This window comes from Folsomia candida, unplaced genomic scaffold (assembly GCF_002217175.1).
Source record: "Folsomia candida strain VU population unplaced genomic scaffold, ASM221717v1 Fcan01_Sc023, whole genome shotgun sequence".
Lineage (NCBI taxonomy): Eukaryota > Metazoa > Arthropoda > Collembola > Entomobryomorpha > Isotomidae > Folsomia > Folsomia candida.
The window spans coordinates 1643384-1668654 of record NW_019091215.1 but is presented as its reverse complement, the minus strand read 5'-3'; the positions used below and the strand labels follow the sequence as shown (position 1 = coordinate 1668654).

The window sequence follows — 25271 nt, the reverse complement described above, 5'->3', positions numbered from 1 at the left end:
AAAACTGGACAGATTTGAACTTGACCGAGTATGGCATCATAAAACTAGATCTACCAGAAGAATACGTGTCAGAAGCCAGAATTGATACTTCAAAGGCATGGGGCATCCCAACAATGGAAAAGTTTAAATTTTGCGAAAGGTGCACAATTTTGCAGTCTTTGGACGACATTTGTCGCACGTGGTAAACCTGACAGTTAACTTGTTTTAGGTCGATATTTCTGGTGTATATGACCTTCTTGTGGAGTAAATTTGTGTTTTTTGCCCACCAAACTGATTCCATTTTTGGGAGAGGGGTGATCCACAATTTCATAGGGACAGAGTAGAGACCTAGTATGCAGGGAATGAAAATGTCGTCAGGGTAGTTGGCATTGAAGAGGATGAGTTTTGAGATACCCACGTGGTAGGAATAATCTTGGTAAATTGATGCATTCCAGGGGTCATCGGTATGTTGGAAAATAAAACTTGGATTGAAATTGGACATTATTTTCCTCTGTATGGAATAATGCTTTTCTTGGGTATCCCCGGGTACAGAGGGCAGAAATGAGACGGATGCCCAACCCGACCTTGTCCTGAAATTCTTGAGCGGATTTGCCGCCGTGCCAAGTATTACGTGTGTGAGGTTGACGTAGATTTGACCCAAGAGGATAGGTGTGTTTGGATTGTTGGTTAGAATGTGTTCAAAATATGGAGGAGGATGTTCAGTCTTAGTCCCCCTAGGCAACGCTGATATGAATTGGACGTGATGCTCACCAAAATAGTTGGGAATTGACATTGTCGTGGAAAGTACTTTCCGTGTTCCTGTACTCAGCACAATCAATACTTCGATCACCCTCATTGTTGCAGTGGCTAGTATAAATTTTCCGTAGGCCATCCTTCCAACAAAGTTAAGGTTAATACTTTAAAATTGAACAGGATAGGAGGTTTGGAACGAGTATGGCTGCCAAGTTTTAAACCGCACCTAACGACAAATACTGAAAGTATTTCTTGTCAGTAGGACAAGGATAGTATATGTATCAGAATTCGTCAACTCCGCGATGTATAAAATTAGCCCAGTGTATTTGTTGGGTAACAACCGACACGGTGGTGCTTAATTAGGTGCTTCCTCTGAATAATAACAAACTATTTAAATGCGCTGATTATTTTCTTAGAAGTAATTTAGATGGTCACGCAAGAAGTTTTGTGAGATACAACAAATTCCTCCCAATTTTCAATATGTGTGTTTATAGTCTGATGGTTAATCGGGATTAGAACCAGTTTGTTCCGGGAAGAGTGATGTTAGAAAGATGACAAATTAAGAAGCCCTTTAAATTGTACGGAGAGGTTGTCGTATCGTTATATATTACCAAATATGTACCTATTTAAATGTTGATATGTACCGCTGGTGTTGTCCTTTCGATAAACCCTACATGCGGCCAAACTCGTCGCACATGGGAGAGATGCAAAATAAATATTTATATATTCTTTTCAGAAGTGAGAAGTGATTACGAATTTGACAAGAGGTTTTCATTCTTCTTACAAGGGAACATAACGAGGTGTCCAACGAGTTAAGGGTCGACACCTATACCAAAATGACCACAATACACGACTTGTTAAACAAACTGAAGGAATTTCCGTGTAAAATTCACTTTTCGTCAAGTTGTGACGACATTTGTGACGAGCGCATGACCATCCGGTTGCCAGCGGGAGAGGTCGGCCGCTGAACGATCAGGTCGAACATAAAGAAGCGTCGTCGTCTTCAGAGATTTCAAATTCTTTCAAATTTTGAGAACATTTTGAAATTTCGAAAAAATTTTGAGAACATTTTGAAATTTCGAAAAAATTTTGAGAAAATTTTGAAATTTTGAGAAAATTTTGAAATTTTGAGAAAATTTTGAAATTTTGAGAAAATTTTGAAATTTTGAGAAAATTTTGAAATTTTGAGGAAATTTTGAAGAAATTTTTGAGAAATTTTTGAAATTTTGAAGAAATTTCAATTTTTTTCAAAATTTCAAGTGGTTTTCAAAATTTCAAGTGGTTTTCAAAATTTCAAGTGGTTTTCAAAATTTCAAGTGGTTTTCAAAATTTCAAGTGGTTTTCAAAATTTGAAAGAATTTGAAATCTCTGAAGACGACGACGCTTCTTTATGTTCGACCTGATCGTTCAGCGGCCGACCTCTCCCGCTGGCAACCGGATGGTCATGCGCTCGTCACAAATGTCGTCACAACTTGACGAAAAGTGAATTTTACACGGAAATTCCTTCAGTTTGTTTAACAAGTCGTGTATTGTGGTCATTTTGGTATAGGTGTCGACCCTTAACTCGTTGGACACCTCGGTATGTTCCCTTGTTTATACAACGTTAATCCCGACTAGTTCCTGATAGGAAACATTTAAATGAGATACGGTATTGATGTTAGAAATTGTTCGTGGGTTCATGTAACATTCTTTTTGACACTTGAAGATGATTTCTTCAAGTAATAGTAAGTGTGCGGTGGTGAACAAATTTCTTTAATCGTATCCTAGTTACATAAAATGAAGTACTTAAAAATAGTATCTGCATTCTTGCACGATGATGAAATCTGAAATTATCAATGTGCATGTCACAGAACAACACTTTTCAGTAATTAATTTAATTGATTTGGAAAAGAACAACTAACCTTTTAATCAAAGGGTATTGTGCTGTAATATATTGGGACATATTAACTACATAGTACGTCGCAACACATTTGCATACGGTCCTACAATATTCCGCTTCCAATTAAAAGATAAGATAATTCCTGTTGCATGTAGATAAGTAGATAAGATAATTAATGTGGGAAGCCTGATCCATGCCGTCAATGAATGAATTATTCCTGCGTTATATAATCATTCCAACTCATCGCCCAACTTTAAAAAAAATCAAGACATGGCAATGGATATTGGAAAAGTTTCCCGTATTTTAATTCAGGATGAAACACTTGTCACGAATTGGGAGGAATTTTATACCTGTCTGAATTTTTTAGATCCTGATTTTAACCAATTGAAAAACTCTTACTCAAATTCCACCATCACAACGTTCACATTATTTAGTACAATTTTGAAACGATGGGTCTCAGCGAGGGGAGATTGGGGCCGATTACCTACTCTGATTCAAATCCTGAAGCAGAACGATTTCATCATGTCCGCAGGTTAGTAGTAGGAACAATTAATAAATTCCCTTTACAGGGGTTCTGGCTCGATCCTCCGGTATACGGAGGCCAGCCACCCACCATAAGCCACCCACCATAAGCCACTCACCAAAAGCCACCTTCCACGAGCCACCGTAGGAAATAAGCCACTTCTAGAAAAAGCTACTCTTATCATCTTCATTGAAAAACCTAGTTCAAACAGCTTTGCGGGGCCTTTTAAGATCGCATTATTCACTGAAAGTCACACCCGTAATATAATTTCATAATATATTACTGGTACAAACAGTCACAGAAAAACGCGGATTAAAAAAAACAATCGAGAGACTGTATTGAGATTGTTAGATAAATATCAAATCAGCTATTTAATATTACAAATTTTAGGAATGTGAGAACGGTTAGGGGAATGGGTTATAAGCGTTACGATCCCTTTCGGTGCCTTTAAAATTTTAAATTGATGTTGAATTCTGCTGAGGTCATTCTCCTTGAATTGGTATCAAAGTTTTACGAACGGAGATAATTTTAATACCAAGAGGTAGTAATTTCAATACCGAGAAATCAATATCTGTGACTTGTACCAGATTTCTCAAACTGTACATTCACATCCCAAATTTTAGCTGAGGTTGAAAATTTTTGAAAATCTACGTCAATTTCTGTGCTCCGAGGTCTCAGGTCATACCATATTTTAGCTGCATACAACATATTTCAGTGCGTAGGTTACTCTATCGAGTCCCTAAGAATTTATATATTAAATTTCCAGCTTGTGTGGTAAACACAAGGACTAAGCGTAGTCCAATAAAGATGATGATGATAAGAGTAGCTTTTTCTAGAAGAGGCTTATTTCCTACAGTGGCTTATTTCCTACGGTGGCTCGTGGAAGGTGGCTTTTGGTGAGTGGCTTTTTCCTGGGGTGGCTTATTTCCTAGTGTGGCTTATTTCCTAGTGTGGCTTATGGGGAGTGGCTTTTGTTGAGTGGCTTTTGGTGGGTGGCTTATGGCGGGTGGCTTACGTCCGGGGTCTAAAAAGTCCTGTTTTCTTGGCAGGGAGGAGCGTGCACGCTCGGATACACTTTTGCACGGATTTATGTGAAATTTTAAACTTTGTCCTAGAGATGCGAAATTTGGCATGCACATGCACCAACATATGCTGCATCGTAATATAACATAAATTCCCGTTCCGTTCGCTATAAATTTTTCAGGAAAAATCAAAAACCAAATGTTATCCCTATCATTTCACATGCTAAAACAAATTAAAGTGTGATTAAAAAAAAATTACCTCGGCTCTCGGAAATATTTTACAAATTCCGTTCTCGTAGATGTCTTCCACAAGAGCACGGGGAGTTTTTAAAAGCTCGAAAAAGCTCCTCCTTTTACCACGGCAGGGGGGTGTGGTCCAAAAACTGGTGTCTTTTTTTATCGTTTTTTTTTCACGTATTTTTGAACTACAAAATTCCCAATATCATATTTATTGAGTGTTATATGCAAACCAGCCACACCCACTCAGAGGGAGGGGTTGAAAATTTGGGGAACTTTGAGAGCCATACAGATTTCATCATCGATCGCAACATTTGCTCATAATTCGTCCAATAAGCTGTTATGATGAGTTTGCATACACATGTGTATAACATAAACATGTGTAAACAATATTATTTAGTTGCTTGTTAGGTACACTTTCTTACGAATTACGAGTTACGAATTACGAATTACGAATTACGAATTACGGAAGACATCTACGAGAACGGAATTTGCAAAATATTTCCCAGAGCTGAGGTATAATTTTTTAGAAAACAGAGTTTAACATGTGAAATAATAGGGATGACATTAGGTTTTTGATTTTTCCTGAAAAATTTATAGCGAACGGAACGGAAATTGATGTTATATTACGATGCAGCATATGTTGATGCATGTGCATGCCAAATTTCGCATCTCTAGGGCAAAGTTTAAAATTTCACATAAATCCGTGCAAAAGTGTATCCGAGCGTGTGCACGCTCCTCCCTGCCAAGAAAACAGGACTTTTTAGACCCGGAGGATCGAGCCAGAACCCCTGTAATAACCTTGCAAAGATTAAGAATTTATACATAAATTTTAAAACGTTTCTAAATATGTACAGAAGTGCTTGAATCCAATTGTATTCCAATTACTACCGCCCCAAGCGACCCCGTCAAACCATTCATATTTCAACTTGGCAAATCATCCCCCACTTTCACTGGACGACACAAACAACTCGCATTGCTACAATTGTTCATGAAATCCAGAGTAACCGTCGCAGTGACGGGATTGCCCGGAATCGGAAAAACGTCCCTGTTAAGGAAATTTGCCTGGACCGTTATCGAACGAGAAGGGTGCTCCTGTATCTACCTTTTAGGCGAGAACTCTTCCACGATTACCACCTCGATCCATAAATTGGGACAGTTAACATCAACCCCAATTCGTAATGAGGGAACGGATGAATTAAGAACGCCTGCGGAAATCTTGCTGTCCGCATTATCAAGTCTGCCAGCAAGGCCCAGTAAAAAAATTCTCCTAGTGATTGATAATGTTGACGAGATTAATGAAATTGTTGCCTCAATACTTCGCGAACTGATCCTCTACCCGGAAAAATGGTTTGTTCTCGTCACATCGCGAAATGTTGCGGTGCTGTCTTGTATTCAGGACGAGATCCGGTTAACCCCGTTGGATGGGGGAGATGCCGCCGGGTTGATAAGGGGACTACTTCCGGACGAAAAGGCAGACATGGTGGGAAACTTGGCTACGCTGATGGACAACTTTCCCTTAGCGATTAAACAAGCAGTCGCCTACATTAGGCATGCAAGGAGGATTAAAAATGAAAAGTATTCAATTCAGAATTATATGGCGGAATTTCGAATTCGTAAAATGGAAATGCTACAACAACCGTTATCACCGCTGGACTCGGAGGGGTATCAATTGACATCCTTCACCGCGATAAGAATGACGGTGAGCAAAATTGTGGAAGATGCTGACGGGGAAGGTGGCATGGCTGAAATTGTGCTGAAATTAGCATCCTATTTAAATCCGGATAAGATTAATTTCAAATTTAAGAAATATCTTGTGCAGAAAATTTCTAAACAATGCGGAAGACAAAGATGGTTTGGTACTAGTAGAATCAAAAACTATTTTGAAAGTAATTTTTCTATTTTTTCCCCATGAAGTGCAACTGAGGCAGTTCGCGCTATATGAGAAACATATAGTATGTTGTTCCTAATTCTTATGGAGAATGTCGGGCGCTCGTATGGCGAAACGTTTTGACCTACAGGTTTCAACTAAGCGGCGTTGGATACATCTCACCGAGCTTTAAAATGACATTTCTCAGAATTACAGTATCTCGAACCATACCAAAGATATCAACGTTAATACGTTTTTTCGCGCCAAAAATCTTAAAAGCTACCCCAAATGGGTTGGGTGCATGATAGAGACATACATGCAATTACAAATATGTCCAGAAGTACTTCAGCTACAACGTTAGTTTGAAACTTTTTTTTGATTAAGGCTTCAGTTTGGAGCAAAGTTCGAATTTGTGTGATTTTTCGTGATTAAAAGTGTCAATTTGTTCGCGGACCTACAGCCAAAGCGTTACGTTTTAGAGACTTGGACCTTAAGAAAATTATGTAGGAGAGGGTCCAACTTATGACCCTCAGAGGACATACTTTTTTGAATTCGGTCATGGTTTCTGAGTTATGGCGCGATTTTTTAAACGGTTTGAAATTTTAATTTTTCATAAGGTTACGTGTACTACCTTAGATGGTATAATCTAATATGGATAGGATCATGAGTGTTGTGCAAAAATTTATGCTTCACAATTTTATATGTGAGATATACATGAATTCTGGACCATTTCTAAACCATGAAAGTCAAAAGTGAACATGACCATTATATGTACTATATTAATAAAGACATACATACATACATACATATGTACTATATTAATTGTATTTCCTTTATCTTTACTTCTAAGTTACTTTATACTAATTGATTATATATTATGTGGTGTTAGAGATTTATACTTTTCTTATATTTTTAACTGTAAATAAAGCCAAGTCTCACGGTACCCACTGGCGCGCGAAATTCAGTCCGCCCAGTCTACGAGTTGAATTTCACATGTGATTACAAATTTATACGGAAATAAAATCCGAGCTTAACATATCTGAATCGTGTGAAAAATGCCGAAAAAACTACAAAAGCGCAGCATCACCAAGGTGACCTGCCATCGGGCGTCATGGTGAAATTTGACGATTGGCGTATTGCCGGAACAAAGGACGGCTTATTCGAGCTGAAACCTGTCGATGTCGTGTACACCGGGAAACAAAAGCAGGAAATCCAACGGCGGATGCTTCCTATTGTTCTTTGCTGGGCCGTGACCGTGCACAAGGTTCAAGGGATCACCGTTGACCGTGCAGTGGTGTATTTGGGAGCCGAGGTCTTTGCTCCCGGGCAGGCATATGTTGCTCTCAGCCGGGTTCGCACACTGGAGGGAGTAGCGATTGTGGCGCAGGACGATAACAAATTAATGGCTCAACCGTCTGAAAAGTTACTTGTGGAGATGGCTCGACTTCGTAGTTTGTAGATGTATTTTTAAAATGTCATTACTAATGGATAATAAATCGGTATCATTTGAAATTTGAAATATTTAACTTTAATTTAATTTTTGGCATACACAAGGCTGGCATAAATCAGATAAGATGAAAAGAATTAAATAAGCTATGCGGTAAAACCGCTGAAAACTCTATTTTTTCAATAATATATTATGGGCAAATTAGAAAGAGAGAAAAAGTACAAAACAAGATGCAGTACCCATTATTTGAAACTAATATTTCGGGGAGAAAATAGGAGCATATCAGAGGGCCGGAATTTGCCAAATTCGCATTCACCATCTGTACCAGTCGTCGGGCAAAGTGACCTCTCATTTGCTCCTATTTTCTCCCCGAAATATTAGTTTCAAATAATGGGTACTGCATCTTGTTTTGTACTTTTTCTCTCTTTCTAATTTGCCCATAATATATTATTGAAAAAATAGAGTTTTCAGCGGTTTTACCGCATAGCTTATTAGGAGGAGGTGGATGTTCGGGATGAATGTTAAACCAAAACCGGGAAATAATAATACGGAAATTGGTAATATAAATCGGAGCACGTTAAAAATTTTCATTTTATTCCGTAAATTTCGTCGGGTGTTAGATTACGTAGGTATCTTGTTTTCTCGACTGACGCACTGGTCACCTGGAAAAGCGTGGGAGGCAGGAAGAACAATATCGAATATTTTGGAACTAAAGAACAAGTTTCATGCCTTACGTGTCCGGCTTACGGTAATTTCTCCCTTTTTGGAGGGAAACACTAATTGGTAGTGATTACTTAGGTATATTTTGTGGAAACTTACATACAGGGCTAAGCCAGGCTTGTATAATTCTATGCAATAACTTTTGTTCAAAACTCGGAGCAGCATGCAGAACAAAAATCGATTTCTTTAACCTTTGAATAATAAAATGCCTCCTTTACCACATCCGAATAGGTAGTCCTAAAAACACGCACAATGATTTTGCTCCAAAATGTGAAGCTTTTTTTATTTATTTTAAAGTCAAAAACCTGTCTCTGACAATACGACGACGCTAGCTGTCACGCTCCGATTTTGATGAAACTTCGATAATTATGTTGCCTTATGTAAATAATTGAACACGTGTTTCAGTTTAAACAAAGTTATGCTGGTAAAAGTGGCCGAAAAATAGCATTTATCTCCCTCAAAAACAAAAAAAGAAAAACTTCACGAGAAAAATGCGATTTTTGGCCACTTATAACTTTGTTTAAACTGAGCGTTATGAAAAATCCCGAAACATGTGTTCAATTATTTACCACAGGCTACATAATTATCGAATTTTTATCAAAATCGGAGCGAGACCAGTGGCGTCATCGCATTGTTGTTTCACTACGGAGTAGAGTTTTTAGCTAAAGACTATTTTTTTAGCAATTATTACTTTTTTTAAATTTTTTTCTAAGCAGTTCTCATGAAGAAAGTTCGTAATTGTAAAATACAAACGGTAGACGTGTTGATGTCTATGTTTGAAGACAAATACATATATTAGGAAAATTGTATTGCATTGATTCATGTGGTGGAGGCATTTTAATTAAGCACATTTTTTGCTGAGAGGCTTATTGACCGACCTCGTTACCCTTAACAACATTAAGAATTCAAACTCGGATAACTTTAGCAATTGTTGATGACCGATTTCCAAACTTGCGACTGTTTTGGAAACCTCAGGTCAATGGGCGAAATATATATTCCCAGATTTTGCAAATTCCCCACACCACTTCAAAAGTTAGGTCACAAGTTCAAAAAATCTTTATAATAAAATTACTAATTATTGCGGAATTTCAGTGCACTAAATTCTAATTTGACGCCGAAAAAATACCTCCAACCCCTGGCCACCCTACCAAATGTCCAGTGTTAACACGATATTTGTCCCCTTGTACTTCACGCACTCGACTACGAAGAGGCAGAAACAGGCCGCTAGACAGGTCAGGAGTAGGATGAAAATGGTCTGAATACTCCCGTCTAGCCTGACCACTCGAAACACTTCATACCGAAATTTCTCCCCATTTAAAGCCTTCATCTCCCATTCGAGCAGAATTGTCGCGTTCAAGCTGACCTCCTTAGACACCTGGTTGTAAATCCCTGACGTCAAAAAAATCTTAAGATACTGAAGAATCCGCGATTCCCGCCAAATCTTGAGAATAAATCCGATCGGCCTTTCAAAAATTGTTTTCTCGCCGCGATACCATTTTTTAGTGGGCCAATTTCGCTGGAGGTATTCATAATAGGGGTCAACCTCACTGGATGGTCCGAAATAAGCGGAGCTGTCACAGTGCAAAATTTCCTCCTCGATCGCCCTATTTATCCCCTTGGGGTTTACGTTTTCATCGAAAAGCCCCCATTTCCGTGGAAACCAGCGGATCCTAGGATTCAGCATGGAATAGAGTAGCCTCTGTAAATGGGCGGGATAACGAAAAGAATTCGGTAAAAGGAAAACATCATTGTAAAAGTAATCGGTAAATTGGAAATTTCGAAGGCCATCCTTCCCCGGCCAATTATTGGGGACGAAGTGAGACAAAATCGTGTAGCAGAATCCTCCTAAATTCTCCACTATGGGGAGAATTCTAAAAGTCGCGTTGTTGTCGCGGTCCGTGTGAAGCATGGCGTTTCGTCTGCCAGCGATCTCACCGCCGCCAAGGAGTGTTTTGTGATTCTCCTGACAAGAAATTTGTTCATACGTGTCGCCCCTTTCTCCTGGAAGCGGTGAGTTCAAATTGATTATGAAACTACTCAAGTAGCACGTGCTGAGAAGCATGCCGACCAAGAGCCAGGGAACACTTAGGAGGCGGAGTGGAAGGAAATTACTCAATTTCTTCGGCAGCTTGTCCACCTCGTCGATCAAAAGACCGGAAAAGTATAAGAATAGTTGCAGCGGGTAGAATTCGTGGTTAGTAAGGTAAAATCCTAACGAAAGGAGGCCACTTGATATGAGCAGCATTATAAGAGTGACAATCCACACGGTGGAATCGTACGGAGCGAAATATAAGGAAAAGGAGATCCCCTTTGAAAAACGGGAGCAAGAGAAAAATGAGAATCCGGAATAGGTCGTGACGACGATTTGTTGATCGTAGTCATTCGCATGAATCAACCATTTGCTTTCGTAGGTGTGCTCCGGGTAAAAACAGGCTTCCGTGATAACTGAGTTGCACTCGTTCTGAAAGTGGTGGGTGGCATTCAATGCGTTTAATGCCGTTGCAAGTAGGATTTCTGCCACTGGATCTGGTTCAGAATGAGAGATCCAATTCTTCTCAAATTTTGTCGGGTAGTTTAAGGAAGTGAATAAGATTATATTTTGACTTGGATTTGTGGTCTTCGTGCAGGCAAAATTGTGTAGAATTGGGATAAATGTTTTTTGGTAACAGGATATCACCATATCTTCCTGGAGGAATAATAACACTGCAAATTTCACAGGTATTAATTGCCAGAAAGGTGGTGCGTACAGGGGCGTGGATCCCAATACTTTGTAGCTACTTGGAATGAAGATAAAGTAGTAAAAATCGAGATAAAATTTGAACCAGGGTGATATGAAACAGGCTGTTCTTTGAGTGGTAATCCAATCTCCCGACGAATCTTGGTGGGATTTGGTGTAATTTGGCGAATCAAGGGTGACAAATAAAATTTCAATTTCGCAAAGCCAGCCTCGATTTTGGAAGATATTGAGTTCCAAAGGCTCGTCGTGGGGTTTTCCAAAATTCCGTTTGTTCAGTGTGACTGGAACATGACGGGTAGTTGGCAAGTTTGGGGTGGAAATATTGTTGAAGACGAGGCGATGACGACAAGTGGGGTGGGGCGAGAGGACAGATGCCAAATTTATGGTGGGTAGTGCAGTCCTGGGTTCGACAAAGGTGCAATTTGTAGTGCAGCACAATACAAGTACCTTCCAACGGAGGTGATTTGGTTGGGCCATTGTTCGGCCAATTATTGCCGGATTTCAGTAAGTTTCCAACCGACAAGAGAAAACTGTGTATGGTTTGGTTAGTCAAGTGGCTCTAAGTTTAGTATGTTTATGATAGCAAATTATGAAAACGTGTGCTTAGAATCAAGGAGTTCTAGAAATAAATTACCACCGTGTGGATGAGAATCTTGAGTTTAATAGCAACAAGGGTCACACTATGAACCCGTTTTTCCGAAGCTAGTCTGCTGATCTATTTGCATTATGTACTTGTTAAAGTACTTGGGAAACTAAATATACGCAGACCATTTTAAAAGCGCAACTTTTTCGTTTCCAGATTTTCCATTATTTCAACCTCTGAAAGCTAATATTGTCTTAAAACGCAATAGACATTTTCATCATTCCTTTCGAATATTGCTTCCTCTCCATCACTTAGTTTCGACATACTACACGAAACCGCTTGTCACTAAAATAAATACATTTCTCATTAAGTTATTGTCACGATGTGTTGGACACAATTTAAGAATTATATTACTACATTATTGTATTCATGAATATGTAAGTTGAAACTAACTATCGAACCGGATTCCTGTAAACAATTGAACGGTTGCCCAATTTCCACGGGGACAAGGACGAAGTCGGTTTAATTGCGAAAATAAGTGCATAGTCAGGATAAATAAACCCTCAGGGTTTTGCTATTGAAAACCCATACCCAGGGGCTTTTGCGGGTAGTCGGGGTTATGGGGGCAAACTGAGCTAGTATCCTATGTATTCAGGGTTTTGAAAGGGCAAAGAATTTATAATGAAATGCAAACGTTGTACTGTAAAGTTCTCAGTTTAATTCATTATTCTGCTCAAAAATAATACAATTTAAAATCGGGTGTAATCACGTAATCGAGTTATTTGCGATAGCAGAATATTTTTTAAGCCACGAAAATATATTTCATACTTTTCATTGTCATAATTTAATTTTTGATGGATTGTCATTTCGTATTTTTTGGATAATGAAAAAAACATTGAAAGTCTAATTGTTTTCGGTAAAAAATTACGAGAATCTGAATTTTATTTTTATTCGGTATGAACGTTTATATTTAATTAATACTATGTATCCGAGTACAACAAATTATTAAATTGATTTCTAAAGTAAACCCAAATTTAATACAAATAATAATAATTTACTTACAAAACTTCCTTTATAAAATTGTTAATTTGCAACTTTTACTTCATGTAAATTTCAATTTGTAAATTTTGAAACTTTTGCTTCACATGAATTTCAATTTGCAAATTTGCAACTTTGGTGTTATGTAAATTTCAATTAGGAAATTTGTAACTTTTGCTTCATATAAATTTGTAAATTTGCACGTTTTACTTTCAATAGGGGCCGAGGTCCATTAAGAACTTGACAAGAAGGAAGATGAACGCGTGCTAGAAAGAAGACGAAGACGAATCTCAACGTTTTCCAGCCAGAATTTTTCCTTTGGTTGTCATACGAACGAAGTTATGGGTCGTTTCTCATCTCCGTTTTCCGCTCATAGTGTGCATTTATATGTTCCTTGGTTATAAAGTGAATTTACATATTTAAATACGTATGTACGTATGCACTTCTGCACATATTTATAAGTGCGTTTTCGCATATTATATTTGTTGCAGAGTGTAAATTATGTACGTGCAATCAATACAGATAAAAATCGTGCAGCTACAAAAATTTGTTAGATGCTGTAGCACCCTACAAGTTATAATTGGTCGAAAAATTAGCATCCAGTATCGGCATATTTCGAATAATTTAATAAATTGCATGTTCAAATTTATGTATCCATATGGATAATTTCTACATTTAGTATATTTTAATTTTGTGCAAAAATTTCAAGCAGATATGATGAGTTTAAAGAAAGCAGATAATTATTAGGACGGCTTGACGCAAATTTTCCACTAAAGTGACTATGTTATGTGAATTTGAGGCAGTTTATTGCGATTAACTGTGGTGCAGAACAACCCTGTGTTAAATGATGTAAATGGCCGTTATGGGGGTTATGGTCCATGGCTGGCTTTATACTGCAGGACGGAAAAGCACCCGCGTATGCTAACTAATACGTACTATTAAGGGTTTACAAACTCATCACTTTTAATTTTCCGACCGCTTAAGTCATTAAGGAAATACTTAAAACAAAGTCCCTATTTTCAACTAAAGATAAGTTGATTTCCATATTATATGCATAAACACAATAGTTCGTTCAACATTGGAGCAAATGCATGCATATTTACCTTAAATGCTACAATTTATACCTGTTTCGCAACTACAAAGCTGAGCAACTCAATCTACATAAGATGAGTTTGCAATGTGGCAGTGATGCAGCGTAACATACCTGCCATTACTTCCACCGTTCCATACAGATAAACATTGGTTTGCAATACTGGCCAAGCAATACAATTTAAATATGAGAACTCAAAAATATATACATAGTCCTATATATTAGGAATCTGAACAAATAAGATGAGATGGATCCTATGAGGATACGAATAATAATAAGATTTAAGTATCAACTTATCGTTTACTTACTCGGATTCCAAATACCATTTACAAATTGTAAATGGTATGGTTGTAAATTACAATCTAAAAGTTATAATAACCTGCAATTCTATGGCTACTGAGCCTAGCAATAATTTTTGTGCCTAAATTATTATTGTTGTATTATTAGGTCTGACGTAAGATTTTGTGACTTGCGTCCTTCTACCTATTTAATTGTGTATTCTTAAGTAAATACGTGAATAAGTACACTACAAAATATGCCAAGCTTCATGCATTCCTCCTCTTCCTAAATATTCCACCCAAACCCTTTCTTCCAACTACTTCAATTACACATAAAATATAACCTATTTCGCTTAAGTTTAAATAATTAAATTTAAATATTTTTTTTATAAATTGCCCCCTGTAACCAAGTAGCAAAAGTATGTCTTTGTCAAAAAAGTTATTTGCAAAACGACTACTGAACTTTTTAAGTTTGTATTTTCCAATAATCTTTATATATACCTGATGAAGTTGACAGTGAGTCATTGAAAGCTTGCAATATTTCAAATAAAATCAAGTATTATCCTTAAAAACCGCAGAAATGTCTCGTCATATTTAAATAATTGTATTACGTCGTACAATAATTCTAAGTTTTACATTAATTCCAGCGTTGCAGAAATCCCATCGGTCGTTCACAAATCTCATCTCAGTGAGAAATAGTGAGATTTGTGAGAAATATGTATGTGATTTATGAGAAATGGCCTTTCGCCATCTCACAGAATACGCCAAATTTGAGCGACAACAGCATATTTTTATAAAGTTATGATTACTCAAATTTAGACAGACAAAAACATTTTTTTTAAGTCGAAAAATTAGCAAAATAATTTTTATACTAACCCAAGGACAACAATACCAATTGGAACTTATTACATTCCTATGTATTTATCGCTATGTCTGATATCTGTACAATTTACCACATTTATGCAAACCATTGTCTAATTGTTTTTTTTATATTTTGTAGATTAACCAGCTAAATGTTAATATGGTCCATTTCCAAAAACCTGTAGCCCTTTCAAATGTTGCCCGTGAATTAAATCTCATTAAATCTCACCAGGTGATATATACGACTTGTGACCCTGATTAATTCTACCCGCCATTGGGTTTGGACACCAGCTTTCTTCCACAATTTCAATAAACCGTCCCCACATTGATCTCACCCTCTTGCGGATATTTCCCCTATTGTAGTACACATACTCGATTGTCACCAGACACACAGACGCCGTTAGACAGACAAAGAGTAGAAGGAAAATGGTTTGAATGCTGTCGCCCAACCTGACCACGCGAAATGAGGTGATTGCCTTGCGAAATTTCTCACGGTTTTCCAATTTGCCAATCCTTTCGCGAAGTATTGTCACGTTCAGGACTAACTGGTCATAAACCTTATTATAAATCCCCGAGCTAAGGAACGATTTGAGATATTGGATCATGCTTGATTCCCGCCAAACCTGAACCACAAATCCCACCGGCCTATCAAAAATTATTTTCTCCCCGCGGTACCACTTTTTCGTTGGATAATTTCTCTTTAGGTAGGCATAATAGGGGTCAACCCTTCTCGATGATCCAAAATAAGCTGATCTCTCACATTGCAAGAGTTCTTCCTCAATCATACGATTTACTTCTTTGGGGTTTATTTTCTTGTGCGAAAGGTCCAATTTCTCCGGATACCAGCGAAGCCTTGGATTCATCATGTCATACATTAATTGAAATGCATTTGGTGAACGGTTAGGATCAAAACTTCTACCGCAGGTAATGATATCTGTAAACATGTAGTTTCGCAACAGATTTATTCTTCCCTGGTCTGAGCCGTAGTATTCAGACAAAATTGTGTAGCAGAATCCTCCCAAACCTTTCGCAATTAGGGGAAACATAAAATTTGCTTGTTCCTCCATGCTAGACCTGTCGACACACCTATCCCAGACCGTCTTGTGATTCACCATTATTTGAGGTTTCTCTTGACAAAATATTTGTTCATACGTATCCCCTCGTTCCCCTGGAGCCGGCGAATTTAAATTTATTATGAAACTACTCAAGTAGCAGGTGCTGAGAAGCACACCTACAAAGAGCCAGGGAACACTTAGGAAGCGGAAGGGAACGAAATTACTCAACTGTTTGGGCATCTTCTCCACCTCGTCGATCAGGAGACCAAAAAAGTATAAGAAGAGTTTTAGCGGGTAGAATTCTTTGTTCAAAAGGTAAAATCCTAGCGTGGGCAGGGAAGTGGATAAGAAAAGCATGACAACTGTCACGATCCACACGATTGGATCGTAAGGAGCGAAATAGATGGAAAATGAAACCCCTCTAGAAAACATGGAGCATGAGAAAAACGAGAAGCCGTAAAAACGTAAGATGACCATGGTTGTAATTAATTGGCTAGTTGTAATTGGCGAACTTCTTTATCGACGCAATACCATGGTACCATGGGTAGACGCAGAATTCCGCAAATTCATGGTAGCATTCGACCTGTTTAACGTCGGGCCAGGGATTCATGGTTGCATTAAGTTTGTTTAACGCAGTCTCAATTAAGATTTTTGAGACTGGATCTACGACAGAAGTAGGATCGTGCAACCAATGCTGCTCCGATCTTGGCGGGTAATTTAGCGGTGTGATTAAAATTGTATCTTTATTCCAAATTGTGGTAGAGCAGTCAAAATTCTGCGGAATTGGAACAAAACGTTTTTGGTAGCAGGATACCACTCTGTTTTCCTGGCGAAATAATAACAATGAAAATTTCACCGGTAGTAGGGAGCGCTGCGCGTAAGGTATTGAGTACAGAAGCGAGGTGATATCGACAAGGTGCGTGTGACGATAGAACAGATGCCAAATTTACAGTGGATAATTCCATACTTGGTTCGGCAAAAATAAAATGTGCAGTGTACAACAATACCAGAATGGTTATCAAACAGGGGTGATATGATTTCGTCATGGTTTCGTACAGAGATAAAAATATGTTCAGATCATGCATTAGAAGACACAAGTCAAACCCAAAGTTGAATATGGTTTAAAAGAAACGAAAGATGAAAAAATATGCACGTCTTTTATGGTCGGTAGAAACAAGTTTGGTGAGAGAAACAAGTTAAGCGCAGAAACTAAGAAGAGTTGAGGAAAGGACCATCAAGTGTTGACCTTTTGATATTGCACCAAAAATAGAAATTTAGAATGCGATAGATATGGTTTAGCGTGTCGAATTTGACTTTCGTGTCAAGCAAATTCCCATAGGAAGTAACAAGGGAGACTTTCGAGGTGTCAGTCGTGTCCAGGGTAGCCACTATGTTTTTTAGAATCTACTAGGACCCCAGATGAAGGATACGTAATATTTCCGTAAACCCCATATTTAGTGCCTTGGCGTAGCGCCACATTCGCCAAATTTGAATGTTTTTATTTTTTAAACTTAACTTTTTAAATGCTTAACGGATTATCACAATATCGATGTTAAATCGTAACAAAGAGTTCAATATTCGAATTATTTATTTCTTAAGATTCCGACTTTTTTTCATTTAAGCTCAAATTGATGAAAATCGCCCGGTAACTGAAAGAATTGCGAAAGTTTTAAATCCGTCGAAAATGCAAATTTTGAAGTTTGACGCCACGCCACGGCGCCTGATATAAGTTTTACAAGGAAATACGAACTGATCCTTTATCCAAGATACCGGTAGATTCATAAAAGTCATAGCGGGTACGCTAAATAAGCAGTCGGGAACCTTCCCTTGTAAGTAAATACCAGTCGACGGAATAGTTATGTAGTAGCTTATGTGTATTTAAAAGTTAAGAAAACCCGCATCATAACATGCTTTTTTACAATTAATACCAAAACGATAAGTATGTACACTGCTAAAAATCTGGTAGAGTCATATATCTAGATATTCCGTACTGGTATTGATTTGGTATCAACTTTCTAACAGAGTAGTGATACATAGTTTGTTTGTAAGTTGTACATATTGCATAACCTCGTCATTACTGAATGGTAATGATCCTTATTAAAGTACCGGTAGTGTCATATAGCATTGTGCCCCGGCCAAAAATGGTTTAACACTAGTTTTCTAAGAGTGTACATGTTTTAATCAGCATAAGTGCGTGAAGTTTATGCAAATACCGGGGGTTGAACTTTCCACCGAATCGGGTTGTGCAAAAGAGGTGAGTGCGTGATATCACTAAGATTCAACATATATTTTAAATAAGTATGTCGGTCGTGTTAATAATTTATTGAAGGCACGATTACTCTATGAACAAAGTCAGACAGAAAGTTTGCCCAGTAAATAATCAATAAGTATGGAACTATGAACAGTAAGTAGCTTTCCAAACGGGTTAGAAATCGAAATGCTAATTTTTATAAGGATTGATATCCAGGTCTCTTGAAGCGTGTCAATTTGCTTGCAACCAAATTGTATAAATGTTTACGATTTTATTTTTGAAACTTTTATTCCCATGTTAAAAATTTACAATAATAACGACGAATATTAAGCAACCAAAATAAAATCTTGGTAAACATTAAGATCGAGGGCAATAAGAGAAAATAATGTTAGGTTGGAATTATTTTGTATTTACTCATAATAACTTATTGCATGAGAAATGTTTGACGTATGTGTGCAGATGATGTTTATGTAAACATATTACGCATAAGTTACATACAAGCTAAATAAATATGGCGAAAATTTACCCAACCTTGATCACATTTCACTCAACTGTTGATGCCAAAATCCGATGACACAGCTGTTGGGTAAAAATCACACTCAGGGCTTGAGTAATCCGATCACACAATATTTGAGTAAATTTCAGAGAAATTATGGGTGATGAAATCCTGCACTTTTGTTGAGTAAAAATAACTCATCAATTAACTAAATTTTTCCTATTTATAGAACATCGTAAATCCTCTATTTATAGCTGGGGCTAAAATCCAAAATTGAGGGTCACAGACCCGGCTAAAATTAGAGACCGGCCATAATTAGAGACCCGGCTAAAAAAAATTTCGCCAAAAATTTTAAATGTTACTAGATCATTATGACTTAATTTAAGTTTTCTTCTTTAGCAAGATATGCCATCAGTAACCCATTCACCTTAAATCTACATCTTTAAACGAAGTTTAGAAGGTTTTTAAAATTTTTTGTCATGATTATATACATTATTTGCTTGAAATTAATAGGTAAAGATTAGTAGTTCAACTTATTCGTTGATTAGCATAATGTTCAACATTTCCCTTGAATGGGCTATCAACGTAGACCCAGCAGACAGAACAGGCCATAATTAGAGACCCGGCTATAATTGGAGACGCGGTCATAATTAGAGACCCGGCTAAAATTTTGAAATCCTGGTATCTAGACCCGGCTATATTTGGAGACCGGCTATAATTAGGGCTATAAATAGAGGTTTTACGGTAAGTTCGACTCAAATCTTGGGCCATATTTTCCAAACTGTTGGTAAAATTGTTCTTAATTTATGAATACCTTTCACACATTCATTAATTTTGCCAAATAAGTATCCTCTGGTTTATTCATAATGACTACAGTTTATTTTTCATTAAAGTAATGTTTAAACAAGTTAATTATTAAATTAATTACAAAAACAAATTACACATCGTGGCTGCTTCCTTGTTGATTCAGGGATCCTCAAATCGCCAAGCGTTCTGAGAAACAAAATACCACCAAAAAATTAAATAATGATTCCGCAAATTAATTAATTATAAAACACTCATCCAAAGTAAACATACCGAAATAAGTTGGATACAAATTCCGATGGTTCAATCGAAGTTGTGTCCCGACTTCTTTTGTTTCTCTTTGAATAAGCAGAGCGAGCAGTCAGATATGGGAGAATTTCAAGTGCCCAATTGATTTATCGTGTGTGAAAAGAAGCACATAATATATGTACCTATGATATTATTTTCATATTTATTGGTATTTAAGCTTTGTATGTATCATGTAGCCAATAGTCCTCCCAACTGGCAGAATTTGGATTTATAAAAATCAAATTTTGAACTACTGTTGGAGGAAGAAGTCAAAAAAACTGAGTTGGGCACGAGAAATTTAAAGTCAATACTTGAGATAGGACTAATAAGTATTTATATGAATGACAAAAATATTTTTGCTAAACACAGAAAACATAATGGGCTTGAGACAAGAGACGTCAAAGGCAAGACTTGATTATTGGTTGATGCATTAATTCCATACTTGCATTTACATATCATTAGACATAAGTAAGTATCTGCAAGTAAATATGTTGCCTCTCTTTCCTCAATAATATAATTATCTTACTAAAGTTTTCAAGCTTGGTTTACGTACAATGCAGAATATTTCATAAGGAATTATATATGCTAGGGAATGAACATGTTTTTGTGGTTGCCAACTTAACATACATAAATTGAGCAACCTTGATATTTTAACTTACGCCATGGTGAAACTTCTTAAATAAATGCCAATACTTTCTTCATCAAAGAACGGGGAATATCAGATAAAATTTAGTGGATGAATAATTGAAGAATAAAAAAAGCTCTATCTGCAGAATAAATTGTGGTCGAACACCCCACTACGTAAATATCTGCGGCATGTACATATATATATCAAATTGTTGAATGAAACCATTTAAAAAACATCTAAATAGTACAGAAAGTATCGCGGGAAGCAATTAACATATCTGGCTATATCCTAAAATATACAAACTGGTAGAAAATGTCGTCGAAAAATATTCGCCTTGCCTTTGCCGAGCACCAGAAATTATTTAGATTTTTCTCGAAATCTCCTGCTCAATGGGATAGTCAACATGGAATTGTAGAGTATAAATGGTGGAGAAAGGAGAGAGCCGTCTTGTATTGGCATATCAACTTCATAATCGTCATTGGTGTAATTTATCACTCCGCATTTGCATATTTTGTTTACCAGCAATTATTTCGTAGCCTTCAAGGTGGGCAATTATTCAAAATCGTGGTCAGGTGCTTGCTCGGTGTGCTAACTTGGTACGGCTCGGTGATGCATGCGATGACCACGTTGTACGGAGGTGCTGCGGCAGTTGGATTAAATGAAATGCAACGGATTGAAGAAGCCCTGAAGAAATGGAATGAGGAGAATGGTAAGCCTGGTTGCAAGTTATAATTGTCTCATATTTCTATTTTGCTAAATTTTGAGAGTTTGCAGTGTTTGTTATAAATTTTTGTTACGTAGTTCAATATTTTTTCCCTTCATAATCTTTTCGTTTAAGAATTCGAGCGTATGTGCATATTTACATACTTCTTTGTACATATTTCCCGCGACGTCACAATTGATTCAACCTGGTTGGGCTTGGCCTAAAGAAAAACGAGGTTGCGAGTCGAAATCGACCGAAGGTATAGCGCTGCCACTTAATTTGGTGCGGTCCGAGGTTCTGAGCAGAAGTTGGCACAACGGTGGCAACCAGGCGAGAGGCAAAATTGTTGCAATTTTGCCTTTCAACGTTTCCTTCCACCATTTTGAATATATATGTACTAGCCTATTAGCCCGTCCTAAAGACGGGATATATGTACTTAAAATTTTACGCGAACATATTTTTTATAACGCTGCAAAATTTCGAAATTTAGCAACACAAACATGAATAGACAATGGGCTGAATTAGCTTATCGCTTTGAAATCGTAGTGAAAATGAAAAAATTGGCCGTGATTTAGTTTGCCTACCTATTATTTTATCGTTGGCAATAGTCAGGTTGCAAACTTCGTTCTCAGGGATATTTCACTTGCCCAGGTTAATAGGGATCTAAATATAGGTCACATATGTGACGAAATTAATTGAGGAAACAATTTTCAGCTTTCTGAATCCACGATAAAAGACATTTATTTTTCCATTATCTTCTAGGGATCCGACGCCTCGAAGCTTCTCGTCCCACGAAGTCCTTTGATCTTGAAAAGATTACGCTAATCGGGATAGTTCGCCTCTTCTGGGTCTACTTCTTCCTCGTCGTAGCCTCCAACTTGTTCCTGGGTGTGGACTCTCTGCATACTTTTCTTACGGATATCGCCACCTTCTTACGGCTCTCTTTTCCCGCCGTGGTCGTCCTCTCCGCCCTCCGAGCTGTCATCGTGATCATCAACGTGTTCGAAATTTGTTCACTTTTCTCTTTTGTAATTCTACTGTTTCTTTCATGGTTGAAAATCATGGACACCATCCTGTCCATCCTTTTAGACCAATCGAGACGAATTTTCCTCTCCCCGAAGAATAACCTGGGGAAAATAATGTACTTGGTCAATACTCACATTCACCTCCAATTAGCGTACCAAGCTGTCGCCCGCTACCAGGAATTAGGCACGATTGCATTAATGTTTGTGGGGTTGGTGGTATTCATATCTTCAAATTTTGCTACCCTACGTTTCTACAAGTTCCTCCCGTTCGTCATGTTTCAATATGTCGATAGGGTCATATGTACATATTTGTGTAGATTTCAACCGGAAATGGTTTTTTATTAGTTTGTTTTACGATGTCCCAGAAGTAACCGGTCTGGCGTTTTGAATTTTTTACCTGGTTCGTTTATTTTTTGGGGTGAATAAATTAAACTTGTGAACCTTGTGGTTTAATTTTTCTCTGCTTTCTTTTTAAGTACCTGGGGGATTTTAGTAATAGGAATTTATACAGATTTTTTAAATTCCTTGGTCCAACCTCAAGAAGAAAACATACAATCGCAATTGACAAAAGTAGCCCCAAAATTATAAAAATTGTTACCACACTACTTTCAAAACTTTGTGGTTTGACCTTGCTATTTTCCCTGGTGCGATATCTTTGCGGATTCTTTGCCCTAATCTTCTTCACATTGCTCACTACATTTCTAACTTCTTCCTTGATCGTGTCATTCAACAAGCGTTGCAGTAACCCTGATTCACTGACAGATTGTAGAAACGGAGGGAATTTCGAATATATTGATGAGTACAAGATCAAGTGGATCACATTCTTGAGAAGGGGATCCTTCCCCACGTAAAAATTAACTCGAGGGTACAACCTTTCAAATTTCTGTCGTTGTAGTTCGACGCGATCCCCTTCCGCGAAAAATACGGATTTAGTACATGCCACAACTTCGTCTTCAACATATTCATTGATTTCAGTGTAGTGGGGAACGATAGGCTTTGCCGGCCTAAGAGTTTCCTTCACTCCCCAGAGCTTGCGTGGATACCATCTCATTTTTTGAGAGAAAAACTGATAAGAAAACTGCATCCTGACCTCGTCCATTTTTTTATTCGAGTAGAAAATATTCACGTAGTTGCCTAGTTCGTAAAACGACATGGGAAACATGGGACCCAGCTCCGTTTTGTTGGATAGGATGGAGAAACAGGGAGATCGCTCGTGCTCTCGGCGGAATAATGTGGCGTTATTCTGCTGAAATATGTTACCTCTAGAACGTCCAATGAAGTTTTTGTATAACGCATTTATCCCTCCGAAGGTGACGTTTTGTTTGTAAGGTCCACAATGGAGGGATTCAATTGTGTCAAATATTTTCGGAGGAAAGGGAGCGTTTAGGTTCGTAATTAGGAAACTTATATACCCGTTACTCAAGACTACGGACGCAAAGAGGTACCAGATCGAGGCAAGACGGAAATGTGGGTTAGCTGCGACGCCCGAACTTGGCGGGGAGGACGGCTCCTCGATAATTGAGCCGAGAAAGAAGAGCAACGAAGAGGGTGCGGAGGTAATCTTGAGATAGAATCGGACAAATAAATCAACAACCAGGGAAATCACGAGCAGCGATGTGACCACCATGGCCCACGACGTTGCATCGAACGGCGTTAAGTACATGGAGTACACGATGGTTTCTTCCCGATAGCAGGAAATGTAGTTGAAGGATTCCTCCGTGAATTGCAGGGTCTTCAAAGGGTTCCAGATTTTGTCGATGATTCCTACTTGAAGGCCGACGGTTAATTGGGGAACGTAATCGTGGTCTTCATCCTGATATTGGGGTAGGCAAGAGGGGTCGAATGTGCGGCTTAAATTGGGGCGCAAGTTAAGTATTGAGGAGAGAAGATTTTTAATAGCGTGCTTTTGTTCGAAACCTCTATCACGTAATTTCCAACAGGGTTCGAAGACTGGGGAAAGTGGTGGGAAGATGAGGTTAGGATTTTGAAATTTGTTGTTGCAGATAAAATGGACCTGTTTCGGGGCAGTGTTTAGTTTTGCATGGATGCATAATTTATTTGGGAGGAAGAGTACTTTAAAATTGGTGTAGATTGGGGGTCTTTGAGATACAAAGGATTTCCAATGCTGCCAGAATTTTTCTTCAGGAACGTCCGGGATTACGAGGATGGAGAAGTGGTCATGCGTCGGTCGGGTAAAGTGATACATGTGGTCAGATACGAGGTCGTCTTTATATCCGACGTGAGATCTAAAGTTGGAAACGAGATCGATGGAATAGTGTGAATCCGAAATTTGTTTCTTGTCATAGTAATTGTAATAGATGACAACATTGATACAATTCCACATTCTGTCTTGGAAAATATTGGACATACTTAGCTTTGTGGGAGTGGCTTTTATTTTTGGGAGCGTTCTTTGCATCTTGATTACTTCTATGGGCACGTTGTTCGTGTGGGGGAGATTCTCTGAGAGGAATTTCATTGAAATGATTTTCTGTCGACAGGGCGTCATTGGTAGAATAAAATTTGGGAGGTGAAGTGGTGCAAGGTTTGGGATTATTGTGCAAGTTACAAATGATAGAGAAGGGAAAAATAAGTGAAGGTTAAAGAACATTTTGAGGTATCCTAATATCCTAATACTCCTAATAATTTGGTAATACGTTATAACCGATTCGTTACATATGTAAAAACAGTAACACGCGATCTGGTGGAAATAATTCTTTACCATGTGAGTTAAGAAGATTTACAACTTGGAATATTAAATATTTCAGAATTATTACAATACATATATGCGACTAAAAAACTTTGTATTGAGAGTGTACATATAATTTTAAATATTTTACTCCTGCGTCAATTTACAATGCTTACGCTTTCTTCTGTATGAAATATGAAACATTTGTATTCTAATAACTTTTTTCGAAATTTAGATAAATTCAAATTCAGGAAGTAGAGATTTTAAGTACAGGTATGTACACCCTGCGAAAATTTCGAACTGAGCGTTTAGACCTTG

General features: G+C 37.7%; 1 protein-coding gene across 1 annotated transcript; it reads left to right on the top strand.

The window, feature by feature from the left end:
- Positions 1 to 2845: 2845 nt before the first annotated feature.
- On the top strand, positions 2846 to 7782 carry LOC118438628. The gene is made up of 2 exons (XM_035859167.1): positions 2846 to 3143; positions 5251 to 7782. The coding sequence occupies exons 1-2, from the start codon at positions 2882 to 2884 to the stop codon at positions 6306 to 6308; spliced, it is 1320 nt and encodes a 439-aa protein (XP_035715060.1). The 5' UTR covers positions 2846 to 2881; the 3' UTR covers positions 6309 to 7782.
- The last annotated feature ends 17489 nt before the right edge of the window (positions 7783 to 25271 follow it).